Consider the following 14,030-nt stretch of genomic DNA (forward strand, 5'->3'; position numbering starts at 1 on the left):
TAATTAGAACAAATAAAAATTATATAAAAATACAAATAAATTTTAAAAATAATCCGACATTTATAAATGACTATATTAAGAAAACAAGCAGGCAGGACATAATGCCACACTCAGGATACTGAGGCAGGAGGATCGCAGGTTTGAGGCCAACCTCAGCAACTTAGCCAGGCCCTAAGCAATTTAGCAAGAACCATCAGAAAAATTATAAAGGGCTGGGAATGTAGTTCCGTGGTAAAGTGCTCCTGAGTTCAATCCCCAGTACCCAAAAAGAAGCAAGCAAACAAAGTAACAAGCACTGGCAAGGGATGTAGGAGAAATTGGAACCTTGTATGTACCTGGTAGGAATTAAATGCTCCAACCACTGTGGAAAACAGACTGGGAGTTTCTTAAAAAGTTAAACCCAGCTGTGCCACACCCAGGTATATACCTATAAGTATTGAAGACAGATTCTCAAGTAACTTGTACATAAATATTCATAGCAGTGCTATTCTCAGACCAAAACAGGAAACCAATTCAAAGTATTCATTATCAGTTGATGAATGGATAAGCAAAGTGTGACTTAGCCATATGATGAAGTATTATTCGGCCTTACAAAGGAATGGAATAGTAATATATGGTACAAGATGAATGAACTTCAAAAACATGCTAAGTGAAATAAGCCAAACACAAAAGGTTACATAACATTACTGCATTTATATGAAATATTCAGAATAGGTAAACCCAAAGAAACAGAAAGCTGGTTGGTGATTGCCAGTGCCTAGGGAAGATAGAATAGGGAGGGAGTAACTGCTTAACAAATATGGCAAGGGAGGAGCAGGGAGGTAGTAGTGACTGCTTAATGGATATGGGGCTTCTTTTGGGGGTAACAAAAGTGTTCTGGAACTAGATGCAAAGAGTATGGTGATAGTAGAATCATATCTCTACTTGAGAGGGCCCTCTTAAGTATATTTAGCACACTTTCCCTTTGAGGTCTTCTCTTTCTCTGCTGTCTTTAGTTCGTGTGATCCCTTTTCATCTCTGTTACCAGAAATCTCCAGAGCCAAATTCCGCCAAACTAAACTCAGTTGCCTTCCAGCAGGGTCTCTGGGTTAGTATTTCATGGCTGCCAAATCTGAATTTCATGAGGTCACATAGCATATATCAGAGTTCTCTCATCTCCCTTGTCATCTTGATGGATTTCTTTTATCACACTTTAGATGTGTTGACATTAGAAAAGTTAGCAAATTCATAGATTGACAGACTTGGAATCTGAGAAAGATAGAAATGGATGATTATTGTAGACCAAATAGTACTGTGGCCCTCAACATAGTACAAGATGAATTTTATCTGAGATCAATGGTGAGTCTTATACTCAAGACCAAAATGCATAAACTGACCAAGTACAATATAGAGGGGCAAAAGAGCAGCAGATGCAGCAAAATGAAGAGCCAGGAATTAGGATTATTCTGAACCTCTGAATGTGAGCTAACACAAAGGGATTATGTGTACTGTTGAAAACTATTCCACACTAATCAGGCCAGATCTGGGCATTGTCTTCCATTTGATTTTATGAGAAACTTGGAAAAACTGAAAATAAACCCACAAGATGGTGTCAGAAATGAGGAGGAAGACACTAGAGCCCATCCAATGAGATTCAAGTGAAAAAAAAAAAAAAAAAAAACCACTTGAAAAGATTGGCAGTCATCACACAGTGAAAGCTATCCAAAAAGGAAAAGAACCAACGAGCCAACTGCCTTTCATGATCACGAGAGCATTCAAAGTCTAGGTGACCACTTTCAAAAATATTCTTGATGATTAAAGAGTGGAATCACGTAGCCACTTACCTGTCTTTCAACGCAAAGATTAATTACATAATTACCAAAAAGCAGGCAACTGGAGGGAAAAGAAAAATGAAAATATAGGCTAAAAATCAATGATCTAATTGAAGTGAAAAAGTTCTTATTAGGTGCTTCCTAAGTTCAAGGCATTACCAAGGGTACTATAAGTGATTCAGAAGTAATGTCCAGGTTTGGGTCAGTATTAGCAGAAAGATGACTTGTTTCCTTGGCCTTGTTTTATAGTCTAGTCTCCTGAGACAAGATCTAGGACTTGGGAGTCCAGCGCAGCTGTCTTCTTCAGGAAAACCTGGAACACCCTACTACTCATTCTCTGCCACAAGTTCTAGGAGAAGACCACTCCATGACTCTGCAGCACTTGGTGAGTATTTCACACAGCAAATCCCATCCTCCAAATGTTTCGATCCACCCCACTCCCATTTAGTCTACCCCTGACTATGCCTTTCTTTTCTTTTTTATTTTTAATATTTTTTAAAATTTTAAGATTTTCTCATTCCAAGTCCAATGTTTGCTGCATATTAATTACTCCTACTTCCCAACATGCTGTGTTGCCCAGGCTGGGTTTTTAATTGTTTGTTTGTTTTTGTGATAGGAATTGAATCCATAGGCACGCTAACTGAGCAACATTCCCAGCCCTTCTTTTTTACTTTGAGACAGGGTCTCCCTAAGTTGCTAATAGCCTTGCTTAGTTGCCGAGGCCGGACTCGGACTCATAGTCCTCTTGCCTCAGCCTCCCAAGTTGCTAAGATTATAGGCTTGGGCCACCATACCTAGCCCCAGGCTGGTCTTGCACTCACAGATTCAAGTAGTCCTATAGCCTTGGTCTCCAAAGTAGATGGGACTACAGGTATGTGTCCCCACACCCAGCCCCACTTGCTTTGAACTGATATAAAATTAATCACATTAAGGTGTACCAATAGAATGCCATACAGTACATTCACATTGTTGTGCAGCTCTCACCTCTGTTTCATTCCAAAATATCACTTCAGAACTAAACCCTGTACATACTAAGTATTCATACCGCCTTCTCCCTTTTTAGCTTTCTTTTATGTCTTAATACATAACGTAACCAAGCCAGTCTGTTCTCTCTTGCTGCTTACAGCAAGCCTCAGATGTTCTTTGAAGTCTTATCCAATCTATTTTTAAATGTCAGAATTCTTGGTGATTCCTACCAAAGATCCTTTATACAAAAAAAAATTTAAAGTTTTAGAACTTGTTTATATTAAAGTTAGGCCACCTTTTAAAGCAAATAAATAATCTACCAAATAAAGGATGTCATATTTATTGCATAGTATTCATTGAATGACTCTGTCTGTCTTTTGTAAGACCTAAATATTTCTGGTCTCTAGGCCCAGGATATGTTTGAAGTATGTATAAAAGGACAGTGATGGAGTCTAACATTCAGTATAGAAAACTGACTAGATGTACCCACATCTCAGTATCATGGATGATTTAGTGTGTATAATGTTAAGAGTCAGCCCTGATGTTTTGGATGGTTATATGATAAACTGTAAAATAAATTTCTGCATCTCTACTCTGGTTTCCTACCTAATGTATTGTGGTAGGAACATTCACTAATGTATATATGTCTATATGTATCAGTGTCGCTATAAAAACTATCTTGTTAGTATACTGTGTGAGCTCTTGCTGTGACAAAAAGCATTAATATAGAACAATATACTATTACTGAGAGGTCAAGAAGAAAAAAATCAACTGTTGAAATAACTAAGGAAGAATGGGATAGATTTTATAAAAATCTAGACTTAAAATTCAAGTTTTTTGTAAATTAAAGCTTGTATCTTCTTCATTTTGATTATGATGTACTTACTGTTGATCATCTCTGCCATTCTAGATATGGTGCTATATACACACTCCATCTTTCAAAAACTCAAGATAGTAATGTTAACCTCACGTTAAAAATAAGGATCTAAAACTCAAAGGAGCTAAATAATTTACCTAAGACTGAGTGGGGAATGTGGTGGTTTTCTTGGTTCTCAGGGAGGCCCATCCCACCTTCTGTGTGGGTTATTTATTGAGCAATTGCTACATATCCCATTGTTATTTCTCAGTCTTAGCTATTTTTCTTAACATTGCAGTTATTGATAAGTTCTGTTTAGAACAACTTTGGAGATCTACAGAAACCTCAGCATCTTCTCAAACCATTTAGAAGCTCTAGGAAATCAACATTTTGCAAGAATAATATCTGATTAACCTCTTTGCATATATGAGGGAACTGAAGCTTAATGAGATTTAGTAACCTGTTCTATATCACACAGTTGTAATAGCTGAAATTCAAAGTGTGACTTTTGCTCAAGGAATTCTGTAGTAGTTGTAAAGAGTTGGGCTTCAAAAATACTTCACAAAGAAAGTTTCACAAATACAGAGCATGCCAATGTTGCTTATCTTTGGTATTTCTGTTTTAAGGAAATGTAGGCTGTGTCTTGGGTTAGGAACATAGATGCTAATGAATGCATTTTCTCCCTTTTATTGTATAAATTTTTTTCTACAGGCTACTTATAAAGTTGCTTTTTTTAGCTTTATAGCCTTTTGGGATACTCACTATAGAGAATTCCCAGCCCAAATATAAATGGGCCTCATTCTTTCTAAAACTGCATATTTTATTGTGTTTAGGACCTAGGAAAGTACTGCACTTGATTCTTATTTTTACAGTTTTCAAAAATGTTGTATTATAAATTAGCCTTCTTATGTGTTCTCTCTCCTTAATAGTGAACCCATTTAAGAATTCTTAATATAATCCATTATTTCTGTAAAATTTGAAAGCTGTGCTTATCACTTTATTTTACAAAAAGATACACAAATTTTTAATTTTACAGATAAGTAAATTAAATACAAGTGAGACTGGTTAGGCATATGAAATTACTCATGCTTTTGTTTATATTGACAAATTATATCTTAGAAAGAAATATACTTTCTCCATCTACTTATTTCCTGGAAATAAATAAGGCATTCAAGGACAAATTGTACAGTAGTGCTAAAGATGCAGTTTTAACCACACATTATTAATGTTCTTCCTCCATACTGAATAACATTGTGTATGTCAGTTCCTATATTTAATAGTTTATGTAGCATGTCTTGATGTTATTATACCTTAATTTTTCATTCTTTAAATTTTAACATAATAAATTGTAGCATAGCATTAGCTCTCTTAGTTGTTATTGTTTTTTGGGTTTTTGTTTGCTTGTTTGTTTGGTTTTGGTACTAGGGATTGAACCTAGGGCCACTTTACCACTGAGCTATATCCCCAGCCCTTTTGTATTTATTTTAAGACAGACCTCACTAAGTTGCTAAGGTTGACCTCAAACGTGTGATCCTACTGCCTCAGCCTCCTGAGTTCCTGGATTAAAGTTCCTGGTATTTAAAATGAGCTTTTAAACCTAAGTTTTCATTTGATACAGTCACTGAGATTGTGTCTCTATTAAGGTAGCAAATTCATGACTTATTTGTTTGTTGGTTGGTTTGTTTGTTTATATTTGGTGCTGAGGATCGGACCCAGTGCTAGGCAAGTGTTCTACCACTGAGCTATAACCACAGCTCTGAGCTGAAGGATTTAAAAAAAAAAAAAAGTTTTTTTTAATTTATTCTAATTAGTCATACATGACAATAGAATACATTTTGACACATCATACATAAATGAAGTATAACTCCAGCCCCATAAATGCTTATTTTTGTTGTTTCCTCTCGTTTTGCTTCATTGGCTGTTATCTTCCCAGACTTATACGATATACATTTCAAGTTTTTTGTTGTTTTTGTCACACCGGGGGTTAAACTCAGGGACAATCTACCAGTGAACTACAGCCCTAGTCATTTTTTATTTTTATTTTGAGATGGACCCAGGCTGGCCTTGAACTTGCAGTTTGCCTGCCTTAGCCTCCTCAGTTGCTGGGATTATAGGCTTGCACCACAACGCCTGGTTGTTGTTTTGAGATGGAGTCTCACTTTGTTGCCTGGACTGGTCTTGAACCCATGAATTCACATGATCCTGCTGTCTTAGTTTGCTGAGTTGCTGGGATAACCATTATCCCAGTTGTATTTTAGAATGTACCATGTTATTAGAAGAACTTGCTATATACCAGTTAAAAGAAATGAAGTGCCCATTTTTATATTCCTTTGCTCGCTCTGAAATATTGAAAACAAGAAAGGCATTAGGGGAACAATTATTTCCCATTCATTTGCAGTTTGATGGGTTTTTTTTTCTACTATAACATATACGTTAATTAAATATGTTGTTTTCCATGTGCAGATCCTTTGCAAGCAAAGAAAGTCAGAAAGGTGCCTCCCGGTCTGCCTTCTTCTGTGAGTACCCACTTTTCTGACTTGATAACAAATAGATTGATTTCAAGTGCTCAGTGTTTGCTTGTTACAAGCGTACATTTGATTGGTGCCAGTGGACATAGTTCACAAAGTAACTATTCAGTACTTAACAAAGTCATTGATTGAATAAACCCACATTTAGTGTTAGGCTTTTAGATTTCTCAGCAGTGATTTGTAGTTTACTCATATGTTCTTACTCCATGTCCCTGTCATTTGAATTCCCCTCTTGGGAAGAGGACTAGGCCAGTGGCTGTCAAAGAAGATCTCCTGTACAGGTCTTTTGATGTTTAATTAGTCATTATGTTGCTGAACAGGAGGACAGACAGAGATTAATAGCTGAGAATCTTAGAAATTTACATTTGTAATAATCCCAATGGAGCTGAAGACATTAAGATTCGGAGGACATGTTCAGCTCAGCTTGCCTCAGTAGGACTAAGGTTATTAATATGCATAAATCACCAAGTCAGATGTTCATTGTGAAGCCCTTGTGGATTTTAAAGCCTTCATTAAGCCTTTCCTAACTTCAGCCTAGCATCAGGAAAGCTTTCAAGCAACTAGTTTGTTGATCCCTCTTTGCTCAAAAATGTATCCTTTGAGAATAAAGGGCTTTGATGAAGGAGGTTGGAAAGGTTTGGTGGAACAATCATTAATGACTGTGATAGTCTAATACTATTGGGGGGCTGCTATTTTAATATACTTTATTCTTTAAAGGAGCAAAAGTATTTATAATTGAAGCTACATCATAAATGTACCTACAATTTAAAAATCTCTAGTACAGAGAAGGAATTTTTTTTCCCCCTCTCCCTTTGCTTAGAACAAATGGGGAGTGAAGCTGTTGAATTGAGGCCCTGATGCCTTGTAGGGTACATCTCTTTGTTGTGTAAATGGATGTTGGGCTTTTATTTGGCAGTACTTAACACATGGGCGCAGGTGCTGCCGGATGAGTCACAGCTCATCGAAGTATAGACTGAAAGGAATATCCAGCTTGGCAAGTAGCAATCTAGAAGTAGCAGCATGGGTCTGAGCTTTTTATTTTTTATTAAGGCTAAAGTAGAGATATCATCTTTTTGGTTGTTTGCCTTCCTTCTTTCCTATGTTCTTCCCCCGCCTTTTCTTCCGTGTGATACATGAAAAGTAGAATTTGAAATCTTCTTTGAAACTCAGTTCCAAATGGAACTGAGTTTTACGCAGCCTAGGGCAGCTGGGCTCTGAACCTGCAGTTTACCTGGAAGGTTGGATTGCAGCTGCAGACATTCTTAAAAGCTTTTGCTTGCATAAGCACTTGGGCCCACTAGAGGCTGAATAGCTGCTTGATAAACAAAATGAACACAATGCTTCAAATCATTATTCCTGAAGACAGGAATTTTTTTTTCAACAACAGCTAAAAATAGTCCAGCAATTTACATTTTAACAGTTGTGTGCTATGCAAGGATAGGTGGCTCAAACAGTATAACAGATGATTTCTGTTAGATTAACAGAAATCATATTAAAACTGGCAGACTGCTAAAGCATGTAAGTGTGCAGTTTTCTTATAATTTATTACTATAATTCTATGGGAATAATAAAAGTTAAATTACATGTTAATATTAGTAGAACTGCATAGGTTTTTTTTAAAAAGGATAGTAAATTTAAAAAACATCTTATTTCTTCTGAACCTAACATTAATCTTAAAACAACATATTCTCAGATTTCATAGTTCTGTTTGTTTTAGATATTGGTTATGGAGTTCGGGGGTGCCTCCCACTGAGCTACATCCCAGCCCTTTTATTTTTTATTTTGAGATGTAGTCTTTCTTGTTAAGTTGCTAAGGCTGGCCTCAATCTGTCTCCCTCAGCCTCCTGAGTAACTGGGATAGCTAAGCCTACTATAGCATTTGCCCACTAAATTCAGCTAGTTCTTTCATTTTTAAAACAAAAAGGAAAAATGGAAAGAACAGTCAGAAAAGAAACAGGTAGTCATCCGTATTTCTTACATTCATAATTATAACAGCATTTGCTACTTGAAAGTATTTCTCTGTATTGTCTCAGGTGTCCAGGAAAGGAAAAGCCACTGAATTCTGATATTTGAAAAACCATTAGGAAATCTCACAAGTCAATACTATATTTTTCTCTTTACTTAATAAAGTATAGGTTGAAATCTCAGGGTTTTAAAAGACAAAAAACAAAAAACCTATAATAGAGCAGATACTTTGAAAACTAATAGAAAAATAACATCTAAGAATAATTATATTATTTACCTTCTTAAAATTAAGAGTTTATAGTTGTGATTTTCTGTTTGAATGCTTTTACTGAAAAATGTACACTTTATAAACATTGAACATTGTGAATTGAAAAGTGAAAGTTTATAAAATGAAAATGGAATGTGTATATTTTATTTTATAATGATTAGAATAACATACTAACTACAACTTTTTGAAAGTAATGTTCAGAATTCAGAATTGCCACTCATCCAGACTTTGAGTGAAGTGTGTGAAGTTGTGTACCAAATGCTTTGGTAAAAGAGCCTTGGGAAGTACTAGTGACTTCTGGAAGAGTTGACAGTTAAGCTTTATCTGGGAAGATAGAGTAGCAGTTCATCTACTAAAGAAAGGCAAGATAGGCCAGACAGGTAAAAGGCAAAGGTATAAAAAACTAACAAGTTCAGGGTACATCTAGAAGTATAGCATTGCTAAATTCTGTACTAGATGCAGCTTTTATAATTTCCTACTACAGACCTAACCTCCCACTCCAGTGGACAATTGAGGAACACATAAGATCAGTGTAGATATGAGAAGAGATAAGATGTCATAGCATGGCTCTCCTGGCCAGTAGCTACAGAAGACATTTGTAACTAACTTAAGGTTATCTGGAAGTTTCTAAAAAGCATGGATGATACCTTGACTTTGCAGATGGTTTTTCTTCCTTTTTAGGGTTCTCAAACCTCACCTCTCATCTTTTTAACCCCAAGTCTAGTTTTTGTTCTTTATGTCTACACCAGCTGTTCCTGTTTTTTAAATCTGTATCAGATTATTGCTAAGATACAAGGTTTAAGAGAATTGTCCTCCCTGCCCACCTAGTGATTGAAACCAGGGGAGCTCTACCACTGAAGTACATCCTCAGTCCTTTTACTTTTTTATTTTGACATGGTCTTAGTTGCTCATGCTGACCTCAAACTTGTAATCATCCTGCCTCAGTATCTCAAATTGCTGGAACCGCAAGCATGTGCCACCATGCCCAGCAGGGGAAGAGAATGGGCAGAGGTTGGGGACAGTTTTATCCCCCCTAGTAATTTGTAAATTAAAAAAAAAGAAGTATTTGCAGCATATTTGTTAGCATCCTTTATAGACCTATTTCACTGCTAGTGGTGCAGGACTTCCAATTGTGAGGAATTGTGTTAACCATTATTTGTATCACCTAATCTTTGTCACACAGTTCTGTAATTTACTGTACAAATGAGGAACTTAAAACTCAAAAGACATAAATAACAAAATCACACAGAGGGCAAAGATTGTAATTAATTTAAGATTAAAGACCATTTTCTTTTTGAGTGTTAAAATATATTACCTATCTTGGTTTACTCATAAAATATCTTGTTTAGTATGTTAAATTTAAAATATTGTTTATTCTGTCAATTATGCTTTTACTGATCAAATTGTTTTTAATTAGCTTTTTTTATTTTATAACTTTGGAGGGAGTTGCTTTTGATTCTGTGAACCTGGTGGGGGTGGGGTTGTTTGTTTTTCTGGTGCTAGGAATACAGTCCAGGGCCTCATATATGCTAGAAACTAGCACTTTAGCACTGAGCTTGATTCCCTGCCCTGAATCTCAATGTTTCTATATGTCAAAGGAGAGGAAAAATGGGTATCTCAGATGTTGTTATAAAAGTATCATGTGCCTAACATTTGCCTAGTGTGTCATATATATCCAGTAAATGTTCCTTCCTTATTTTATCTAGTTCCTACCACTATAACCTGAAATATTTAAAAAAGACTTCATATTTCATTTTCAACATACTTTGTTGAAAAGCAAAGAATATTTGAAAACAAAAGAATGGATAAATATAGTGGAAGAAAAAGTGATGTTACCTATACTTGTCTATGTAATATAATATACATGTCTGGCACACAGTGAGTATATAATAAATTATAGCTGATTTTTTTTTAAAGCATTCATTTACAGGAAAGGAACCTACAAAAAGAGCATATTTGCTTCCTAGAATTTGTCCTACCTTTGTTTTCTGGACTCTTGAGAGTGTTTTCTCCCCACCCCGCTTTATTTTTATTTTTATCATTGATTAAACATCTTTATGGCCCTCTGAGGCATTTCAGAAGGAGAGAACTTTCTCTGTTCTTTATTCCTTATTTCTTAACTTGATGTTTGTATTTCCAAACATAGATAATTTTCTTTTATATGCTGCAGAAGATACAGAACTCCCAAGTAAGAAAGAAGCAAGATTTTATCACAAGATATCTTTTCCAGAGAGTAAACACTGAGATAAATTCCAGAATGCCTTCCTAGTTCCAAATACCTAAAGTTGTGTTCTTGTTCCATAGCATTTGAAAGTATCTTTTCAACATGCAATCTTAACTTCATCAAAACAGTATGTTACTAGTTTTGAATACTACTTGGTTGCAGTCCCATGCAAGGCTGATGACAAAATTATTTGTTTCTTAATCAAATGTCATGCCATCCTTTGCCCATGTTTTAAATTGTATACACATATCTTCCCACAAAAAAATACTGTTTGTTATTTGTAGGTTAAACTTGCAAGATGTATTTACCATTCCATCCCATCAAGAAAAGCTTTTATTCCCTCTCCCCAAGGAATTTCATTATTTCTGAGATGAATCGGAACAGATTCAACTCCACTGTTTCTTTCTTTGAGCAAAAAACAGGTACAGAGTTCTGTAGCCTTATAATTGGTGATTCTAGTGAGAATTTAATGTGTTAGTCTCCCAAATATTTCATGAGATTTTATTTATTTAGTAATAATTTTTTTCTTTTCTTTTTCTTTTGTAGTACTCAGAGTTGAACTCAGAGCCTTGCTTTTGAGCTCTCTAGGCAAGCCCTCTATCACAGAGCCTGCTTTTTAAAAATTAATATGAATTTTGAGTCAGCATTAAAATTGAAAATTTAGGGACACCTCTTGATAATTGGAGAGATTGTGAGGTGTTCCTGAACCACAAAGACCATTACACCATGTCTAATAATCTAGCATTTTCATGTATATACCAGATAGAATAAGTAAGATATTAAATAGAAAAAGTCAGAATACTAAATCCTGAGGATGTCTAAACTACAGTGTTTTGTTGTTGTTGTGTTTAACTAGGAAAGAGATGACAAGTAGAACTTTCTGAGGCAATATGGGAAACTCTTATTTCAAAAACTGCTAGTTTTCTGACTCAGTAAGGAAAACATGGGTTAGAACAGTACAGATAGTTACCTCTAATTTATCCATAAAAATAACAAGGTGGGTAATACATATAATACTCTTCAAAGTGAATAGTGTCACATGGAAATTACTAGGAAGCCTAGTTAACAAAGCTTTTAAAGTTATCCAAGGTCTTTAAGACCAGCAAGAATTCCAGCAATTCTGGAATAAATCATATCTACATGTAGTATCAGCTTTAGCTGAACCTCACAAGTGAACCCTCCAGTTCTGGGACATGAGTTGAAATAGGCATTTGCTGATTAGTTTCTTGGGCAAACAAGCATAGAGGGTACAGAACAACTGTACATCTTGGAAAGTTTGCTGTTTCTTTTTTTATGGCACTGGAAATTGAATCCAGGGACACTTAACCACAGAGCACATCCCCAGCTCTTTTTTTTTTAATATTTATTTTTTAGTTATAGGTGAACACATATCTTTATTTTATTTTTATGTGGTGCTGGGGAACAAACCCGGTGCCTCATGCATGCTAGGCGAGTGCTCTACCTCTGAGCCACAATCCCAGCACCCACCAGCTTTTTAAAATATTTTCTTTTTAGAGACAGGTTAAGTTGCTAAGGGCTTCACTAAGTTGCTGAAGCTGGCTTTTTTTTTTTTTAAGTTGTAGATGAACACAATACCTTTATATTATTTATTTATTCTTATGTGGTGCTGAGGATCGAACCCAGTACAACAAGTGTGCTAGGCAAGCACTCTACCACTGAGCCACAACTCTAGCCCCTGAGGCTGGCTTTGAACTCAAAATTCTCCTACCTCAGCCTCCCAAGCTGCTAGGATTATGGGTGTGTGCCACTACCCTATAGAGTTTGTTATTTCTCACTCTTAGATAAGAGTTTGAAGGCTACTGTGGAAAAAAAATTTCCACAGTGGTCAGTTCATTCTCTGATTTTACAGGTTAGAGTAGCAGGAAAATCTTAATATATAAAGGGGAAAGTTCTGTAATAATTCCAAATTATATACAGTTTGGTCATTGAATGAAAGATTTTCTTCATATATCAATAAGAAGAAATAATCACTGTTTATGCCGATAGTAACCACTGTTGAGAACAGTGTCAGAATTGTAACAGTGTAAATGATAGGCTTTTAATCCATGTTCATTTTTGTGGAAAGCCAGTAATGTCTTTGATCTAATTTTAAATAAAAAAGTAAAAGGAAAAGTAATTGAGAAATAAACCCTGTGAATTCACTTGTTTGTACTGATATAGTTGTACAACTGTATATTTGTTATTTTCTGACTTCTCTATACTTTCTGAAAGAAGAATGTGCCTCAGTTTCATTCAGAGGTGGCTTTAAGATTCATTGAACTTCTTAAGCTGCTTGTATTTCAGATTGAGATATAAGTTAAATGTAGAAAAAGTATCATAGGTAGGGTGTATATACACAAGTTGTCTGGTTTTTAAGGATGTATAGTTGAATTCTATAAATACATTTAAACTTAAGGCCACTGTTAGGGTGTTCAGCATTGACAGAATCATGAGGGTTTTTGTTTGTTTTAATTTCTACCTAGTATAATTGGTGATTTTTTTTGAGTATAGAAGAGAAAGAATATATTAATCAATTCAAAATTGTATTACTGGGGATGTTTGGTGTTCTGGATTTCATTTTAAGTTAGGCGGGGAGGTGGTTACATTCTAAGTAATTGACATGGTACTCACCATCACTGATATTTCCTTAATTTAACTAGTGGTACTTATATATTTTATTTCAAGGACTATAATATATGCCCTATAGATAGATTCATAGTTAAACTTTGGGGGGTAACCAGGATTTGAACCCAGGGCTACTTAACCACTGAGCTACGTGCCCAGGCCATTTTCTGTATTTTTATTTTAATACATTCTTGCTTAGTTGCTGGGGCTGGCTTTGGATTTGTAATCCTCCTGCCTCAGCCCCCCAAGCCAGTGGGATTACAAGCATGCACTACTGCACTTGGCTCATAGTTAAACTTTTACACATTTTAAAAACACTGCTAGTTACAGGATGATTTCTAATTTTTGCCCTGTGTTTATATTCGTTGAATTAATTTCAAACAAAATTTAAGGTATTGACCAAAGTTTTAGTCTTTTTATTAGCTACAGATGTTTTAATACACAACCCAGTATATTTCTAGTGTGCTGACATTTTATTATTTTTCATGAATAATTCGGTTCTGTAAATTGTTTCCTGTTCAATTTGCTAGAATTTCCTTATCTCTTTGTGATAACCTGTATTATTAACTCTTCCTTAATGTCCTACACCAGGGGTCAGCAAACTAAAAGGCTTATGTAGTAAATTCACTCAGTTTTGTGGGCCAGGTGGTCTCTATCAAGACTACTAAATTTTGCTATTACAACATAATTTATACATTAATGAATGAGCATGGCTGTGTTCCAATAGTTATTGAATGATTGATTGATTGATTGATTGATAGGTACTGGGAATTGAACCCAGGGACAT

At 35.4% G+C, this 14,030-nt stretch overlaps 1 protein-coding gene across 5 annotated transcripts in view; it reads left to right on the forward strand.

Annotated features, from left to right (window-relative positions):
- Positions 1-14,030, forward strand: part of Tcf12 (transcription factor 12) — a 356,155-nt gene that overhangs the window by 263,135 nt on the left and 78,990 nt on the right. For all 5 annotated transcript variants that reach the window (XM_026384772.2, XM_026384774.2, XM_026384775.2 and 2 more), the window contains 2 exons: positions 2,061-2,196; positions 6,097-6,149. In XM_026384772.2, the coding sequence (XP_026240557.2) occupies positions 2,061-2,196; positions 6,097-6,149 (189 nt within the window). The remainder of the gene's footprint in view (positions 1-2,060; positions 2,197-6,096; positions 6,150-14,030) is intronic.

The sequence above is a fragment of the Urocitellus parryii genome, chromosome 6 (genome assembly GCF_045843805.1).
Source record: "Urocitellus parryii isolate mUroPar1 chromosome 6, mUroPar1.hap1, whole genome shotgun sequence".
NCBI classification, from domain to species: domain Eukaryota; kingdom Metazoa; phylum Chordata; class Mammalia; order Rodentia; family Sciuridae; genus Urocitellus; species Urocitellus parryii.